This window comes from Scomber japonicus, chromosome 20 (assembly GCF_027409825.1).
Source record: "Scomber japonicus isolate fScoJap1 chromosome 20, fScoJap1.pri, whole genome shotgun sequence".
Classification (NCBI taxonomy): Eukaryota; Metazoa; Chordata; class Actinopteri; order Scombriformes; family Scombridae; genus Scomber; species Scomber japonicus.
In genome coordinates, this window is record NC_070597.1 from 18,328,145 (window position 1) to 18,345,064 (window position 16,920).

The 16,920-nt window shown below is 40.3% G+C and overlaps 4 protein-coding genes across 5 annotated transcripts; 2 read left to right on the plus strand and 2 right to left on the minus strand.

Annotated features, from left to right (window-relative positions):
* Positions 1 to 351: 351 nt before the first annotated feature.
* LOC128380948 (archaemetzincin-2) lies at positions 352 to 4,082 on the minus strand. The gene is made up of 6 exons (XM_053340844.1): positions 3,659 to 4,082; positions 3,177 to 3,350; positions 2,756 to 2,884; positions 2,324 to 2,487; positions 1,962 to 2,138; positions 352 to 730 (listed from the first exon to the last, which is right to left on the minus strand). The coding sequence occupies exons 1-6, from the start codon at positions 3,945 to 3,947 to the stop codon at positions 569 to 571; spliced, it is 1,095 nt and encodes a 364-aa protein (XP_053196819.1). The 5' UTR covers positions 3,948 to 4,082; the 3' UTR covers positions 352 to 568.
* Positions 4,083 to 5,012: 930 nt separating this feature from the next.
* On the plus strand, positions 5,013 to 7,823 carry si:dkey-21c1.1 (uncharacterized protein LOC100150256 homolog). The gene is made up of 3 exons (XM_053341420.1): positions 5,013 to 5,483; positions 6,093 to 6,198; positions 6,518 to 7,823. The coding sequence occupies exons 1-3, from the start codon at positions 5,467 to 5,469 to the stop codon at positions 6,773 to 6,775; spliced, it is 381 nt and encodes a 126-aa protein (XP_053197395.1). The 5' UTR covers positions 5,013 to 5,466; the 3' UTR covers positions 6,776 to 7,823.
* A 1,555-nt stretch (positions 7,824 to 9,378) lies between these two features.
* Positions 9,379 to 15,025, minus strand: tepsin (TEPSIN adaptor related protein complex 4 accessory protein). 2 transcript variants are annotated; one of them, XM_053341351.1, is made up of 13 exons: positions 14,956 to 15,025; positions 14,440 to 14,512; positions 13,990 to 14,081; positions 13,794 to 13,887; positions 13,607 to 13,674; positions 13,420 to 13,501; positions 13,194 to 13,265; positions 12,904 to 13,095; positions 11,674 to 11,860; positions 11,391 to 11,504; positions 11,155 to 11,233; positions 10,927 to 11,061; positions 9,379 to 10,826 (listed from the first exon to the last, which is right to left on the minus strand). In XM_053341351.1, exons 1-13 carry the CDS (start codon positions 14,992 to 14,994, stop codon positions 10,122 to 10,124), a joined length of 1,932 nt encoding a protein of 643 aa, XP_053197326.1. In that variant the 5' UTR covers positions 14,995 to 15,025; the 3' UTR covers positions 9,379 to 10,121. The 2 variants fall into 2 exon arrangements, with proteins under 2 accessions (XP_053197326.1, XP_053197325.1); XM_053341350.1 differs by having other exon boundaries at positions 11,674 to 11,878.
* A 195-nt stretch (positions 15,026 to 15,220) lies between these two features.
* ndufaf8 (NADH:ubiquinone oxidoreductase complex assembly factor 8) lies at positions 15,221 to 16,916 on the plus strand. Its single transcript, XM_053340978.1, has 3 exons — positions 15,221 to 15,488; positions 16,448 to 16,558; positions 16,649 to 16,916. Exons 1-3 carry the CDS (start codon positions 15,408 to 15,410, stop codon positions 16,667 to 16,669), a joined length of 213 nt encoding a protein of 70 aa, XP_053196953.1. The 5' UTR covers positions 15,221 to 15,407; the 3' UTR covers positions 16,670 to 16,916.
* The last annotated feature ends 4 nt before the right edge of the window (positions 16,917 to 16,920 follow it).

Below are 16,920 nucleotides of genomic sequence, written 5' to 3' on the forward strand. Positions count from 1 at the left end.
AATTGTTTATTTTTATAAACATTTATTTCATATATTATCATTTTGATTCACTTCAATCGGATCATTCACTAAGCCACTATACACAACATTCGTATAAACTGATCTCAGAACTCAAAAACTCAAACCAAACATGAATGTATTTTCAAGAGTTTATAAGAAGTGTGGCATGACCTATTCATGTTCACTTGATGTCAGTAGTAAATGTATTTGTGAAGAAAAAAAAAAGTACATACCTCTGATATACATTTAAAAAAAAAAAAACACTAAACTGAACATATAGTTTCAGTTTGTCTGGAAACACAGATGCCCACAAATGCTCACTTAGTATATAAATGAACACTAAATATAAAGAGTCTCCTCTAGACATATTGCTATAGGCAGTCAATACATCTCATGGGCCCTGCTGTCATTCTAAATTGGGTATAACAATCAACAATATTGATATATGTTTTGATAATAAACAGCAGCAGAAATGCTAAACACAGAGTAAATGATGCATAGTTCATGATATGTGCATTTAGACATCCTACTTGGCCTAGCACTTACCTAGAGTTATGGGGAATTCCTATCATTCATTTTTTTCTAGTATGTCCAGACACCTGCGGAGCCACAGTTTGGATGTATGAAAGGCTTCAGTGGGTTTGGGAAAGTGGAGTGCAGACTGACAGGCAGAAGCCTCCTCTGGACTGGATGTTTGACTCTGATCCTCCTCCATCCAGTGCAGTAAGGCCTGATGAAAACAGATAATCTGTTAGAAAAGATTCAAAAGACCTGTTGGAGTCATTTTTTTATAGGTAACCCCAGGTAATGAGCACGGTGTGTGTGAACGGGAGGGCAAACAGATTTTGATCGTGTCATTGTGGCAGCGTGATGTCTCTTTTCCTTTGTGATGAATGGATGACTGTGATGAAGGAAACTGACGAATGGAAAATGTACCTGTGATGTCATATGGACTCAAAAGTTATACCTGTGCTAAATTGAACAAATAATTGAATGAAAATAAATGGGTCACTGCACTTAAAGATGCACACAGTGTTGAACATTGGTTTTTATTGTTGCCCAGAACACATGTCTGAACAAATTCTCCCCATTCACCCCAAAGAGGCCAAATGTAGTCTTGATTGAAAGACTCTACAAAACCGAATGGATCCCTATGTGTCAACACACCTGGTAAAACTGGTCTTCTGTTAAACCTGGATCAAAATAGGTAAGGGGAAAAAGCTGTATCTTCAATGATTTTCTCTTGCAAATGAGGCAAAATCCACATGTAAATAATTGCATTATGAGGAGATTGCTCTTTATCTTTGCTGAACTACACTATTGGCTGGAGATTTAAGTTGACTAACATCTTATCATTAAGAAGAATCAAAAGTTTCTCTGTAAAAAAAAAAAGAACATGTTGCAACAAATTACTAGTGTGTACAGTAAAGTTACCATAGTAACAGGTACAGTGCACATAAGGAAAAATAAATTATTTAATACAAGAAACAGCTTATATGCTTACAGCAAGTGAAATATATAAGTATAGTTAAAATTCATTCATCATTGTCAATTTCGTGTGAAATATGTCTTTCAATATCTACACTTAAAAATGTGTCTGTTTTAAGGACTTTTCTTTTGAACTCAAGCAGCTGAGAACATTCTTGTTTCTGTGCTATAAAGTGCCAGAGTGGATTGAAATAATCAGGCTTAATTTGGCACATGATCCTTACATTGAACTCACTGACCAAGTAAGTGAGTGCCAAAGCTGAAAAAAACTATTCTTGTATGGAATGTACCATGACTAGACCTCCTGTACTATTGGGGATGTACTACAGAATCTAGTTTGTATGAGAGAAATTAGCTGAAGCTGCTTATTCTAACAATACCTTGTTTTCCACTTAATATGATGGTGGTGCTGTCTTAATTATGACACTTGATCAGCACTGTGCTGTCAGTTGGTTTATATATTATTTTTTTACCTTGTATCTTTGGGTTATCTGAAAGCCAATTGAGACGTGCAGCTTTCGAAGGCAGATGGGACAGAAGTCAAGGGGCCTACGATCAGACTCCTCCAGGTGGTTGGAGCCCTGCATGACACAGTTCAGCCACTGGCAATGCTTTATTCCAAACATGTGGCCAATCTCGTGGGTCATGGTCTGTAAAGAAAGGATTTAAGTTTGTGTTTTCCAACCAGTACAGAAGTTGAGTGTTTTTATCATTAGTATTGAGTGTCCTAATCACCAATATTGATAAAAAGAAGCGATGGAGGACCTCTGGCGAGACCACTCCAAAGTTCATAGAACCAAAACTGAGGGGGAAAAGGTGCGTATTTGTTAGTAACCTTGCAAGAGCGAAGCAGCAGGGTACTGGTGATGGGGGGAGTGTAATATCCGTCAAACACAGAATAGTCCCCTTGCTTTGGCTGAAGCCGTTTCTTCAGCCTCCCAGCATAACTTCTGGTGTAGAAATTGTCATCATACCTGGCAAAGCTGAAAACACCCATTCCTGCAAACACAAAGAGGAATCAACAGTGAGGAGGGCAAAATTTCTCCTAGATGTATTTCACTTCAGCACCATCTAGTGGCTGCTCTACTACATTACATTATCAGACACTAAATGCCCCATACAACAAGAGTACTGATTATCAATTATATATGTATTATTTTCCTCAACCATTTTAATAAGGCTATATTTACTTATAACATCTCCAGTGGTATTCTGCTAGTTTTATGTGCCAACATATTTTCTTAGTGAGGATATTGTAAAATCTTACCCATACTGAGAGAAGCCTGTCCAAAGACAAAATTCCAGGAGTCTTTGGGGTAGAGGTCAATCATTGTGATTCCAACAATACAAAAAGCATCCTTTGGTTTCCTGTTCCCCAGAAATCGTAGTAGGTCACCTACATTTCAAGAGAAGAGAACACTCTTTATGGCCGCCCTTCATAATGGGGCAATGACAGCCAGTTCACTACGGAGGAGAAAGAGGGGTGAGCATCATTTCTGGTAAGGTGCATCCTTGACAAAATGTAAGGTGTGTAGGTTTGTTAGTGGCTGTTTTTGTCACGATTCAAGCAACTACTGTGCATATGAAAAATCCCCACACCTTGGTGGAGATATCTGATTGCCTGATATCGCAAGACCACTGTATGACTATAGGCTTGCCACAGCTTTGAGTAAAAACTCTTGTCTTACCAGTGAGGATCTGAAGGTTGTGCGAGTTACTGTTAACCCTGAAAGAGCACTGTGTTTCAGCAACAGTAACCGCTGGCAGCAACTTGACAACAAGCCCATGGAAGAAGGCCTGGCAATATTCTCTGAGCCACTCCACATACTGGTCTGTGTGGGCACCAACCTTTCCAAAGGAACCTATAAAAAATCATAGAATCAAATTAAGGCTAAGAAACAGTGTGACATGCTGCACAGAGTCCAAAAGTAAGTAAGTAAAGTGTATTGTACATGACTCATTAACCTGTGTAAACCACAGTATCCTTTGCATGGTGACAGATTTATTTTAAATAAGTTATGCATTAATACATGTCCTTTCCCATGTACTATGTGAGTCAGTGTAAAAACCTCATTTATATCTTACTGCAGCTGAAGCTGTGAGAACATTTTCACACACCCACCCACACACTAGAAGTGAGGAATACAGAGGCTCAAATCAACAAAGTAACCTATGGTCTGAATGTAAATTGTATTGTGGGTAGCATTGGGGGTCTTGCGGTAAGGGTCTCTGTAGAAGTTCCCGAAGTCTTGAGGCTCCTCGGGGTGAGCGGGGATCCAGTCTGAGTCAGAATGCACTGTGATCGGCTGGAAAAGGGAATCATGCTGCCTTGGGTGGAACCCCTCCTCCAGAAGACGGCGTTCTTCTTTTGTGTATTTACTGTAAAGTTTAGCCAAGTCCTGATTATTAGAGACCAAAGCGGTTTTCAGTGTCTCCACAGAGTGTTGTATCACCTTCATCTGTAGGAGAGATATGCAGCATTAACTTGGCTACAGATTAACTTTACTATTGTACAGAGATCATTCTTTTTCATTTTGTTCTCTGCTGCAGTGTTGGTTACTTTACCCTATAACCTTTGGATGTTTATGAAAAACTACATTTAAAAAGAGGTGAACATTGGATTCTAAAGACTAAAATGTGTCCTGGTATATTATACACAGCCATAAAGGGGGGTGCCAGCAAACTAAAATGTAGATTGGACACTTAATATGCTACATAAATGCATAAGTTTTAATGAAGTGTAACACATTGAAAGTATACAACAGCAAGGGAGTAGACACAATTATTTATCATTATAGGGCATTATAGGGAGTTTAAAATGTCAAATATACATAAAATACTGCCTATGTAACTTTAAAAAAGAATAAATATATTGGCCAATACACTGATACCAATACATCTGTGATCTGTGATAGGCCAATAGCTACTGATAATGTCAGCTGACCAATATATTAGTTGGGCTCTAGTCAACCTTGACTGTGTGAATTTTTAATACGAAAAAAATATTGTTTACACTAAGTTGGGATGTTTTAGGCGAAACATTAAATCGATTTTAATCGATTAAATCGAGAAAATAATCAGGAAATCAATCAGTCATGAAAATAATTGTGGCAGCCCTAGTTTAAGGATATAAAACAATTAGCGTTTGAATATGACTACATGCAGCTAAATTATGTGGACTCAATGTCCAAAGCACCAAACATATGCATAGAGTGCAGAGATGTAATTCAAACCTGCCTGTGCACACGCAGCAGATACAGCACTTCACATGTAGGCTAATAACGATTCTAAAAGTCTAATCAGCAAACAACACGTTGCAACACTTCCACTCGACAATGGCAAAGTCGATTCTCGACATTATATCAGCGCTCCATCTTTTAAGATAAATTACTCAGCTAATTCATGGGGAAAGAAGATAAAAATGAGCTATCTTAGCTCAGAGTCTATCAACACAGGAAGTAGCTTCGTAGTCTCTGTGGTGACGTCATGTAAACAGAGGGGTGGAGCTCTGTTCTTCAGCGAAGAAGAGCTCGTCAGTATGACACAGTTAACAACGACCAAGTGTCTGTTCTTGTACTTCTGACAGCGGTAAACCTTTATTTAGCTTACATTTCACTTATTTGACTTCCTTTGTTAGGCTGTCGTCGAGTTTCATGCAAACCGTTAAGCACAATTAACGGCCGGTGGACGGAATACGAAAGCGGAAGAAGTTTAGCAGCAGCAGCGGGTCAGTTAGCTGAAGTTAGCTTGACTACAGCAGCAGTGACAGGTCTGAGCTACACCGGAGCCGTCGATCTGTGCCTCAGCCGGCTTTACTCCCACATCCTGCACTGCCTGGTGACATGAGACGGAGCCTGCCATACTGATTTTTCTCCGATATGGTCGCGGAGCTGTAACCCGACCAAAGCTTTAAAACAAGTCACGGCTCACCAGGAGTGTCAACCTTCATCTCTGCCAACATCCGTCAAGACTGCAGAAATGCTGACTGACAACAGGTAATCACGCGTTTTAATATTCATTATTACACACAATATTACAATTACCTTGACTAAAAAGATAACATTGTACCTATATCACCCTATTCGGTCTATTTATATACATGTACCGGTTTATATTTAAATGTATACACTTCTCTCCCTCTACCTCTTGCTTTTTATATTTTGCTATTATATTATGTATGTCTTTTAATATGTATTAATTTACTTGTTTTTCTCTAATGAAGCCTGCCAGCCAAAGTGTTTAACACGATTGACAATAAACATGTCTTACTCTAACGACCCTAATCCCACCACTCAATATAGTCTGATCACACAGTAAACTGGATTTACACTGTGTCCCTTCAGCTTTATATAGTGAAGGTATGTTAATCAATGTGTTTTCATAATGGGAGTGCCACATGCCTGATCATGTAACTGAGTGTGTGTGTGTTGCTATTTTTGGTCTCCTCTTTCTGGTACTCTGCCTTTCTCCGCCCAATCCTCCACTACCCCCCTCTCTTCCCCTCCCCCCCTGCATCGTTGCTGTCACACTATCTCTTTCACTTACATGTTCACTACACACTACAATACTCTCATCTTCCTCCATTTCTTTTTTTTTTCTCTCAGGAAGCGTCACCGTAGCTGTGACAGTGAGGAGGACCAACAGCTGAGTCCTCAGGCCAAGAGGTCAGGAGGGGGTCCCAGCCTGCTTGTGTCCGATTTGGACTCAGAGGTGAGGCTGAATTGATTGATTTTCTTTCTTAGATCTTTAAGAGTGTCACTCAGGAACAGGTTTACCCACTTCATCAGACTGTGTGATGAAGGTCAATACTACAAGGAAGATCAAATGTTCAACTAGGGTCATTTATTGTACATCTCTCAGTTTCTAATGTAAAGCCCACTGATATTAATGGATATATTAATTGATACGCGTGACCCTGGATTGCATATACTCAGCTAAAATGCCAGAAAAAGCTCCAAATTTATATTCACTGCTTCTGCATCCTTCCACGAGGCTGAAAATCAAAGCCCATCTCTGGTTCTGTTTGCAGTCTTCCAGCAGCGACAGCAGTAACGGGATCAGCAGCCCAGAGAGAGCAATAGTGGCCAGCACCAGGCCGTGCATACACAGCCAGAACAACTGCATCTCCCAGCACTCCCTCAGCCCAAAGCCTGAAGACTCTGCCAGCTCCTTGCAGCACGGTTTCCATGGAGATGGCAGCAGTGTCTCCTATGACTACATCAACAGAGTCCTGAGGGAGGCGCACTTCAGCAGTCTGCAGACCAGAGGGCGCCCAGGCTCGACATGACCATGACCTGTGACCCCTTTCCTGACCTTTTGTCCCTCGCCCATCAGTGCTGACTTTAGCAGCACAATGGTCCCTCCTTGAAAGCCTCAAGCGGCACTTGGGTCAAGGGGAAGGGGATGATGTGTGGGGAGGTTTACAGATTTTTGGGCATGAAGCCACATCCCCACTTTGCCATGTACCATTTGTGAAGACCATAAGCACATCCGCCTTTCCATGGCCCAGCCACTGTGGTTTACTGTGCAGTATTGATGTGTATGTGTGATTGTGTGATTGTGTGCGCGCGCGTGTGTGTGTGTGCACGCACCCAGTGCACTTTATAAAGAGGTATCATTCTCTTAACATGCGTGCGTTGATGATGCGTGGACATTTTCATTGGTGCTAATCACAAGAAAAGTGTGATAATCCAAAGTGCTTGCAAAACTAAATAAAGAGAAGCACTTTACTCAATAACTCATTCTGTTTACTCTCAACTGGGGAAGTCAGTCGCATGTTTTTATCTGTGAAGTGGGAGTTGTTGATGGAGTCAGTGGATTTATTCCCAAGGAGCCTTGCCAAAACCAATCCTGTTCAACAACATTTTAGGCCTTATGTGTTTTCTCTAACCAAAGTGATGAAGTTAGATACTGTTCTTGGCAGTTACTTTCACTATTTAAACGGCTCGAGAACATTTAAGTGTGGTAGGTCAGCGGGTTCAAGGTAATGGAACAGAGAGTCTTCAGGAGCCTCACCACCAAAATCCAACCTCAGATTAGACCCGGGCTAATTATAGAGCTGTGATAGCAAGTACTGGAGTCTGTGGCTCATAGAGTGGCACGCTGAGCACAGCACTTCTAACAAAAACAAGCCCTCGAGAAAAGGCTTTTTAAAATTAGTAACCAGGTGTTTACTTATTTTAAACATTATACATATCGTGTGTATGTGTGTCATAGGCCTGTCACCCATACTGGTTTATGGATGGTTTAATATGACCAGTACACTGTGTGCAAATAAAATAAGATGTGATAGTGATTCATATTTTATGTAATTTTCCAAATCATTTGACGTTGAAATAAAGCGTTGCTGAAAGCTGAAGTCAATGATAAATTTTACAGTTTTATTAAATGTTGCACTTATGTAATGGTTAGAGCTGTAACAAAAATAGAGCAGGTTTTATTTTTGTTGAGCATTCTTACTGTACATGTGCAACAGCATGGCTTGAGTTTACTGAGACAAAAACAAACAAAACACAAGTAGCATTCAAGGCTCCATTACCATATCCACAGTATGCAACACTGTATGGAGCCCCATTTCATTCAAAATTAATTGAATACGTTTATTATGAAATGTAATCTTATCGTAATTTAATCTTCCTTATTTTCAAAATAACATAATAGTTTATTTCATAATGGTGTTTTACAGAATTGACTTTTATTTCATAGTGCTGTTTTTCAGCAAATGACTTTTTGCAAGTGGGTTGGACCTGGCTGTAACATTGACTAATTTTGAAACACATTAGAAGCCAAAAAAAGAAGAAAAGAAAAAAACCTTCACAACACTGTAATTCTATCATGAAATGTAGTTTTAAGATGTTTTAGGCGAGAAGTTAGTTCTAACTAGTTCCTACTTTTCAGAGATGTGAGATCCTGCCGGCGGAGCTATGACATCATCAAAGTACACTGCTGTAAGGAATGGCCTCTATTTTAATAAGTCACTTTATTAAGATTTAATATTTTTTTAGGCAAGAAAGGAACTATGTAGAGTGTGGTCAGTTTATCCAAATAACGCCTGTTTCCAAACTGCTGCAACATTTTCAGATGTGCAAGACCCAGTGAGCAACCGGTCATCTCTGCTATTAACAGCCTGACTCTGACATGATCAACAACCGGTTATCTGAGGCAGAACATGACCCCATGAACTGATCTATGCAGCTTTTTGGTTATTTACTGCTAGATCTAATGTGTAGCATATATATGATATACACATATGCATATATTATTCCTCACACATTAAATCTAACAATGGACCCCCTTAAGAGTCCCACTGTGAAAATTGAGATAGAGGCCATTTATTGCAGCTGTGTACTTAGATGATGTCACAACTCAGCTCAGCTCTACCGGCAGGACCTCACATCTCTGGAAAGTCAGTACAAATTTTCAATTAGACTCTTATCTTAATACATCTACCACAGCTTCTAAGTTAGAACTACTAACTTTTCTCCTAAAACATCTTAAAACTACGTTTGATGACAGATCAACAGTACTCTGAAGGAGTTCCTCTCCTCTGACATTGCTTCTAATGTGTTTCTAAACTAGTTGGTGTTACAGTCATAGAGCAGAGAAGGATCAGCCAATCAGCATACAGGTCCAACCCACTGTCAAAAAGTCATTCTACTGAAAAACAGCACTATGAAATAAAAGTCAATTCTGTAATACATCATTATGAAATAAACTATTATGTTACTGTGAAAATAAGGAAAATGAAATTATAAGATTGTATTTGATAATAATGGAAAATATTTCATAACAATGAATTTATTTATTAAATTAATTCTCAATAAAATAAGGCTCCATAACACTGCAGTACAGTATGTTGCTGAAATAACAATGATGAGATAGTGAAGGTGTTTATTTGGTGATATTTTGCATTATGCTGATTGCAGATGTTTAGCCTGACACAGTTACACACACAGACAATAATCTCAATTATTATTTCTTCCATTAGTTCTCCAAACAAGACTTTTATAACCACAGACATCTCATGAGTGTGTTTTAATCAATACAGGCTGGACATAATAAATTATTTGTAAACTAACACTCAGACAACAATTACATCAACATAATAGCTTAGTACCAAAAAAATAGTGGAAGACAACTTTCATTTGTAAGTTTATGAGTCCATTGAGAAAGCAGTTGTAGTGCAAATACCACATGGAGGGATTCTCCCTCTCAGAGGTTCATGGCGTGCTGCAGAGGCGTACAAGTTGTTTCAGTTACCTAAAAGGAATCCTGAGATAAAGCAACTGTCAGTAATAACCTGTAATTCAAGACAACCATACTGAAATACATGTTAGAAATTAAGACAGAAACATACAGCAAGATCGCTCACAGATGAACAGGATTGCACCACTCATTCATATTTTAAAATAATCTATTTCTCCTGACTAAAGCTGCTGCTAAAATACAGCTTCCAAGGAGGCACCGAACATATAAGAAGTGAAAACCCAAACGTGAGTGAATAAGCTGTCTGTTTGATTATAACCATACAGATCTGATGTTCGGTCATACAATTAAATCTATTTCTGAGAAGAAATACTTGATGACATCATTGGTTTAACTGTCCCAGCTGTAAAAAGTTGCTCTCTCAGTGGTCAAGAGTTGAGAAATGAGAAGGCCGATACTGGTTGGCTGCTGCCGGATACAACTGAACCGCAAACTGAAGAAGCATCCTCACTGGTTTTACTGGAACAAGGGAGAGACAAGTCTGTTGGACTGTCAGAGTTATGCACAGCTTGACTCTCCCTTAAAGTGTCATCCTCCATATCTGTCTCTGTCTGGGATATTTGTCTCTTGCTGAGAGGCCTGTCACACAGTGGTCTCCCCTTGGTCACCAGCTCCATACCACTGAACAGGGACAGTCTGCTCACACTGGGTTGCCCATTTCGTGGCTCAGAGGGAGGGGAAGAGCTCAAGTCTGCGTTACACTCTGAATCTTGAGCCGCCGGTTTAACCTCAGCAGTCCTGACAGGCTCCACATGGCTTTGAGCCAACTCTTGCTGGATGAGAGACCCCTTATCATCGTCATTCATCAGCCCCCCCGAGGAGCCGCTGTAGGCCAGACTAGAAGGGGAAGATGGATGATTGATATCTGCAGATGAGATATCAGGCTGGAGGTCCTTCACCTGATAGTGTTTGAGGTTGTTGTCGTCAGCAGAGTGGGTTGGTAGGAAAGGGTCTGAGTATGTAGATGTAGGAAGTTGATTAGGTGTTGCCCGGGGGCTGCTGCTTGCTTCTGCTTGCTCGTGCCTGGTAGCGTGTAAAGATCCGCATATCAGAGCCTCGAACTGTCGCAAAATCTGGTAGAGGAGATAAGAAAAATAACTCAAATATTCTCCAGTTATGTCCTATCAGTCTCAACAAATGTAGCTTTTTTTGCCCTCACTGTCTCTCTTATACCTTTGTGGCTTTGTTGGCCACAGGTCCAGGAGGCCCTTCACTCAGCAGACGAAGCTTTCGCTGTGTAGCAGCAAACATTTGCTCCAGAGAGAGGAGGTCAGAGGTCATGAGGCATGCTACAGCACACAATGCCCGCTGCAGGATTGGAGAAATACAACGATACATTAGTGGTCGTACAATATCTTAAAGAATCAAGCCTTCATTAGATGGTAAATCAATCATTATTACCATCTTAATGGTGTTTGAGGGATCTTGAAGCCTACTTGAGAGCAACTCCAAAACAACCTCGCAGTTAAGAGTGGAGCACCTGACAGATAAAAAAAAAAAAAGGGACTGAAATCAAGCCACAAATCCCAACAATTACACACTGTGTTAAAAGGGAAAAACAGAGACATTAATACAGTAAATAAAGGGAGAATCCACCCAAACTATTTTACTCTTGATGTGATTTTGGATGTACTGACTCTTTGATGAAGTGCTGGCTCTCCTCTCTGGACAGGAAAACTCTGGAGCCTTCAGACAATCTGCTGATGAGCGCCATCTCTTGACCACAGTCCCCCAACTGCAAGGCATCCACCCTGAAGACCAGAGTACAAGGGGGAGGGGGGGGTATGACAATAACAATAAATTAGTTTAATTTGCACATGGCGACCTAGTAATCATGACATAACTGTGCACAGGACCTTCTAAGATAAATCTACTGGCTCTAAAACGTCACTGGTTTGACCGATTGACTTTGCCACTCACCGCTCAAACAGGTCCCCGCTGCTTTCTCTACTAGCCCCTGATTGGCTGCCGGTGCCGGCTGACTTGCTGCCCACAGATGCTCTGCTGTAGGCTGCGATGTCCTGAGAAGAGTTGTGAGAGGAGCTGTTGCCGCTGTCGGTCTCTTCCCAGCCGCCTCCGACCTGCCCCGGACACCGCTGGGTCACTGCTGTAGGTAGTGGTAACACTGTGAACATTTATGATAATTCACATCTGGATTTTGATACTTCAGAGATTTGAGATTCAAACTTCATAAGCCCAACTTAAGCCCATGTTACCATCATACATATTTTATTTGTTCCCCTTCGTTTTCCCTGTATTGTTTTTCGTATATATTTCTTTGTTTTTATTGGATTGTTGTCTGCCATTAGTTTTTCACATGGGCTATTGTCATTTATTGTTTTTTAATGTGCTCTCCTATATTATATTAGCTTAACACCCCCCCAATTTTGAGTCCAAGTCCAATTTATGATTAGATAATGGAATCGATTACTCAATATGTCAGAAGACCGGGTCAATAAGAACGTTTTTATTTTGAGTGAATTAAACAGCTCTCCATGGGCTAAAGAAATATTTGCTTTATTTGAAGAGGTTGGATTACAGTATATGTATAATAATAATAATTTAACTTGTTCAGTAGCTTCAATTAGTGAGAAACTATTTGCTTTATTTGAGACAAAATGGTTAAATGATATTTTGTTAAAGCCCAAATTACAAACATGTATCCAAATTAAGCATGATTATGGACCTGAACCTTATGATAAAGCAAACCTAACAAGAAATTAAAGGTCCTTAGTGGTCGGCAGATTTAAAAACATTCTTGAAGATGAAGGGTTATGTGAATTATGTGAACTCAACGAAGTTGAAAATGAATCACATTTTTTTTATACTGTCCCTTGTATGATGAACTGAGAACTCCAATATTTTACTGAAATGTCAGTTAAAACCCAGACATTTTCTGGTGCTCTGATGATGATAGAATGGACTGGTTGTTTAACTTATATGTATCTGAAGCCTGGTAAAAGTGTCAGGATGGTTTATATGTTTAATTGCTCTAATGTCTGTTATCTGGTTGTCATTTGCTTTTATTTGTTCCTCTTTTTTTTTGGTGTCTTGTAAGCCCACTTGGTCTGGGCACTTCTGGTGCATGAAATGTTAATAAAACAAATTAATACAAAAATATAAAAAATGATAGCCTGTGGCATGTCTCACCTTTTGGTTTGCGAGCAGGCAGATTGTAGGCACACGCTGGCACGGCCACCTCTATGGGCGCAGAGGGTGCAACTACGGCCCGATAATGGTTGTCATGGAGACGGATGCCCTGGTGCTCAGTTGGTGGTAAGACAGCACTGGCTACTACCTCAGCAGCTTTCTGGATCTTATCCAGCAGTGAGTCACTGCCTGCTGACAGCCACACGTACAGAAAGAAACTGTTATAGAAATGTGTGCACAAATGAAGATATGATTGTGTGACTTGTGATGAGGGTAATGGTGTCACTCACCTGCCATCTGCTTCCCTGGATTGTATCCAAAACCCTGCATTCCTGACCGGTGGGAAGCTGCTGAGCCCATACCTGAACACAGAGACACAGGGAACCTATTCATGGAATCCAGTAATTAGATTCAATGCTGGATTTGGATTTAAACCCCCATCCTACATGACTGTGTTATTACACAATGTGTGCCATATATGGTCATCTTCAATAAGTTACATTTTCTATTACTCACCCATTGTTGGGGTGGCTGTGTTGAGTGGGGAGATGTCGCTTTTGGTGGAAATCATGTCTGTGAAAAGCAATCGAGCAACTTCCTGCAAACAGGAAAAGTAAAAAGCTGAGTGGCTGTTTGCCTTGCTGTCACAAATGTATGACTTGTATTAAAATGATGATGAAACAGAATCTTCTGTATGGGTCACCTGTGCCGTGTTTCTCACTTTCTGGTATAATGCTGTGCCGTGGATGGGATCAGGAGGGCCACTGTAAACTTAAAAGAGGAAAAACACCCAGCAGCAGTGAACCAAGTGAATATTCAGATGACACAGAGCAGCTGCAGAGTGCTGAGAGTGCAAGGCAACTAAAAGTTCAAAGTGACTAATGTCTAACCTGATGCTTGCTGAATGAAGGTGGAATTCCTTCTGAGCTCTGTGAGGAAATGGTTGGAGCCATGACCACAGAGATGGACAAAGATCTTCAGCACCTTAAAACACCAGAAGCAGGAATAAAACCTTAAGTTACTCATAGACTGACAAACTTAATGCAATCTTATGGCCTGAATTTTGAGCAATAACACTGTTCTCACCTTGAGTTTGACATGACAGGACTCCACCTGCAGCCTCTCCAGAAGGTACTCCAACAAACACTGACCACAGCCTGAAGACTCATGGGAGATTTCTACAGTGACTACGGTCAAGGATATAACCATGTAGCTCTACAGGCTAAGAATTGTGGGAAATAACCTTTAAATCCTGTCATGCTTTTGAATTCAAATCACTGGACAGTTTTCCTTAGATGTATCACAGAGCTTTGATTTCAGCCATTTCAACCCCTTCAAACCATAATATCCATAGCATAAGCATTATATTTCTGCTTCACAAGCTTATCCACACTTTTACTCATTGCATACATCTCTCATATAAATCATTTGCTTGTGCTGAGTCATGTGAAACAACATATTATCTAAATGGCTTTCAGAAGTTACAGCAGAGTTACGACTAGTAGATAAATCACAGCTCATGCTGCCAAAAGATACTTCCAATCTCTTGGAAAAGGTAGCCAGGACAGGGGTTTTCATCATCTGCTGTGGCCTTCATCAGAGTTGGGACCTTTAGCAAGGAGGGAGAAATGGTGGACAAAAGCCGACAAGTTCAAAGCTGACAGTGAAGGTGTTGTGCAAAATGATGTATCCCATGAGAACAGCATGTTCCACAAAACTGTGCAATAAAGTCTGAAATGGAGACAAAACTTGGCAGGACCCCATGGTCTGACTGCCAGCTTGGCCCCCCCTCCAACATGACGGTTAAAACTGATGCATGCGAGCCTTCTGTTATGAAACCTTTATAAAAAATAACCTGACATTTGCAGATAAACAAACCAAAGGTGTTTCTTCATGCAGTTAGCTAGCAGCCAAGCTAAGTTCCTAGCAAAGCTAATGATGGCACAGCTAAACAGCTTCAAACAGACACGTCAACGCTACGTCTCATCCATTATGCTCCATTCAGCTGTTCATTATGTTCACCTCTCCTAATGAATGTAAAAAGAAACTTACTTTCTGAAGAAAAGCTAATCGTTCCATAAATGTGGCCATGATTTAGCAGTCCTGGCTGGTTACTCATCTTCCTCTCCGGTGTACGAGAGGGGAGGCGGGGCTTGAGCTGACAGCTAGCCAATCAGACAACAGCTAGGGATTTGATTGGCTTTCTCGTTGAGGACGAAGGTCGAAAAAGAGCGAATCGGCCTCATGAAAACTGACACTCACGCTTTGATTTACAGGGAAATAAGCGAATCACATTGCCGAATATTCAGACGTTTCCTTGATGACAGGGTCAACAATATGGCGCTTACGTATCTACACTATTCTTTTAAAATAGTTGTAAATTTCCCAGTACATTAACTTAGAAGCAGCAGCTGTGTGGGACTTATAGGTTGCTCTTTCTCGTGTTCGTCGTCTGGCTTTAAAAGGCTAGCGGTGCAGCTGTTACTTGCCTAAAAAACAGCACCATGTCTGGGTCAAATGTGTGGAGCCGCAGCCGGGAGAGAATGAGACTTTTCCCGGAGCTTTTTGCGCAATGTGCGGGAGAGGTCAGTACCGACAACAGGAAGGCTAGGATGCTGTTATATCAAAGCAAGCTCAACTCATCAAGTTTTATTTTCAATTGGGAATGTCAGACAATGAAATTCTTGCTGTTTGTGCACATAAAGAAAGAATGAAAAAGTCTTCAGGGCATCCATTTATTAACAATGTTTATCACTCATAACTGCAGACCAACTGTTTTAATAAATGACGTGCTTAGTATAACTACAGCCCTGATGTTTTATTAGAAAGTGTGAAACATTCATACTTTATTATTCATAATCATCAAGTTTTGGAGGGGTCTAAACGTTTGTTCAAGGACACACACAAAGCCTGTCAAGTGTGAATGCAACCTGTTCCAAAAAAGCATTTGAAAACTGCTTTATTATAATTCTGTATCATAAACTATCACTACTACAGATGTTGAAAGCTATGCTACTGAAATAGTCAGTCAGTGTGCTATTTTGCCTTTTTGTCTTCTAGCTTCACCTGAAAGACAATCTAGGAATAACTTCTTGGGGGCTGTAAATAACTGTTTGGTAGTCATATTCACTGATTGTTCCTGAACACCCCTTGAATATCTCCCACATGGTTTGTAGCAAGAAAGGTGCACCACAGGTAAAAATCATTGTGTAGTCCTGATCTCCTTAGTTTTGAAGCTGATTATCAGTGATACTGCACAGTGTAGATTACAAGAGCATATCAATCATGAAAATAGTAGTAGGGAATATGTAACAGTTTTGGGTTCATTTGTTTGGCATGTTCAGCTTTATTGCCTCAACATAAAAAAGGGTTGCACAGTAAAATGTGAGAAACAGAGAAAAAGTACAATTCAACAGAAATGCAGTGTACAGAATATATTTTTTTTTTGTCAATTCACAGGCCATTCTTGATGCTTTCACCATCAATGTGAAACAGTGACTGACATTGTTTACCTGTGTCTGATGTCATCCTCTGTGTGATTCAGGCAGCAGCTTATGGAAAGTGTGTGACAGCGACCACGACAGGCAGACAGGAACTGCAGAAGGATTTGTGTGTCAAGGAATTTGAAGCACTGAAGTCCTGTTTTGCAAATGCAGTAAGTGATAAAGTCGGTAGTCTTTCTGCTGGTGACTTGCCATGATGATATGTGCTCATCATATACATGTTTTCATCCATTTTCTTACAGGCAAAGAAAAAAGCCAAATGAAAGGAAATCGTCCTGGAGTGAATTCAACAGAGCAACCTCACATATCAGCTGTTTAATGCTGTGGGAGATGATATTAACTTAAAAGTGTTGAGTGGACTTGAAAAAAACACTTTCACTACTTGGTCCTGTGAATGAACTGAATGTATGTGATTATTGTTGCAGTCCAGCAAATGTGTTTTTTAACTGCTATTTCTTATGTAAGATGCCTCCAATTGTGTAATATAGACATGTGAATAAAAAAAACCTTGTGA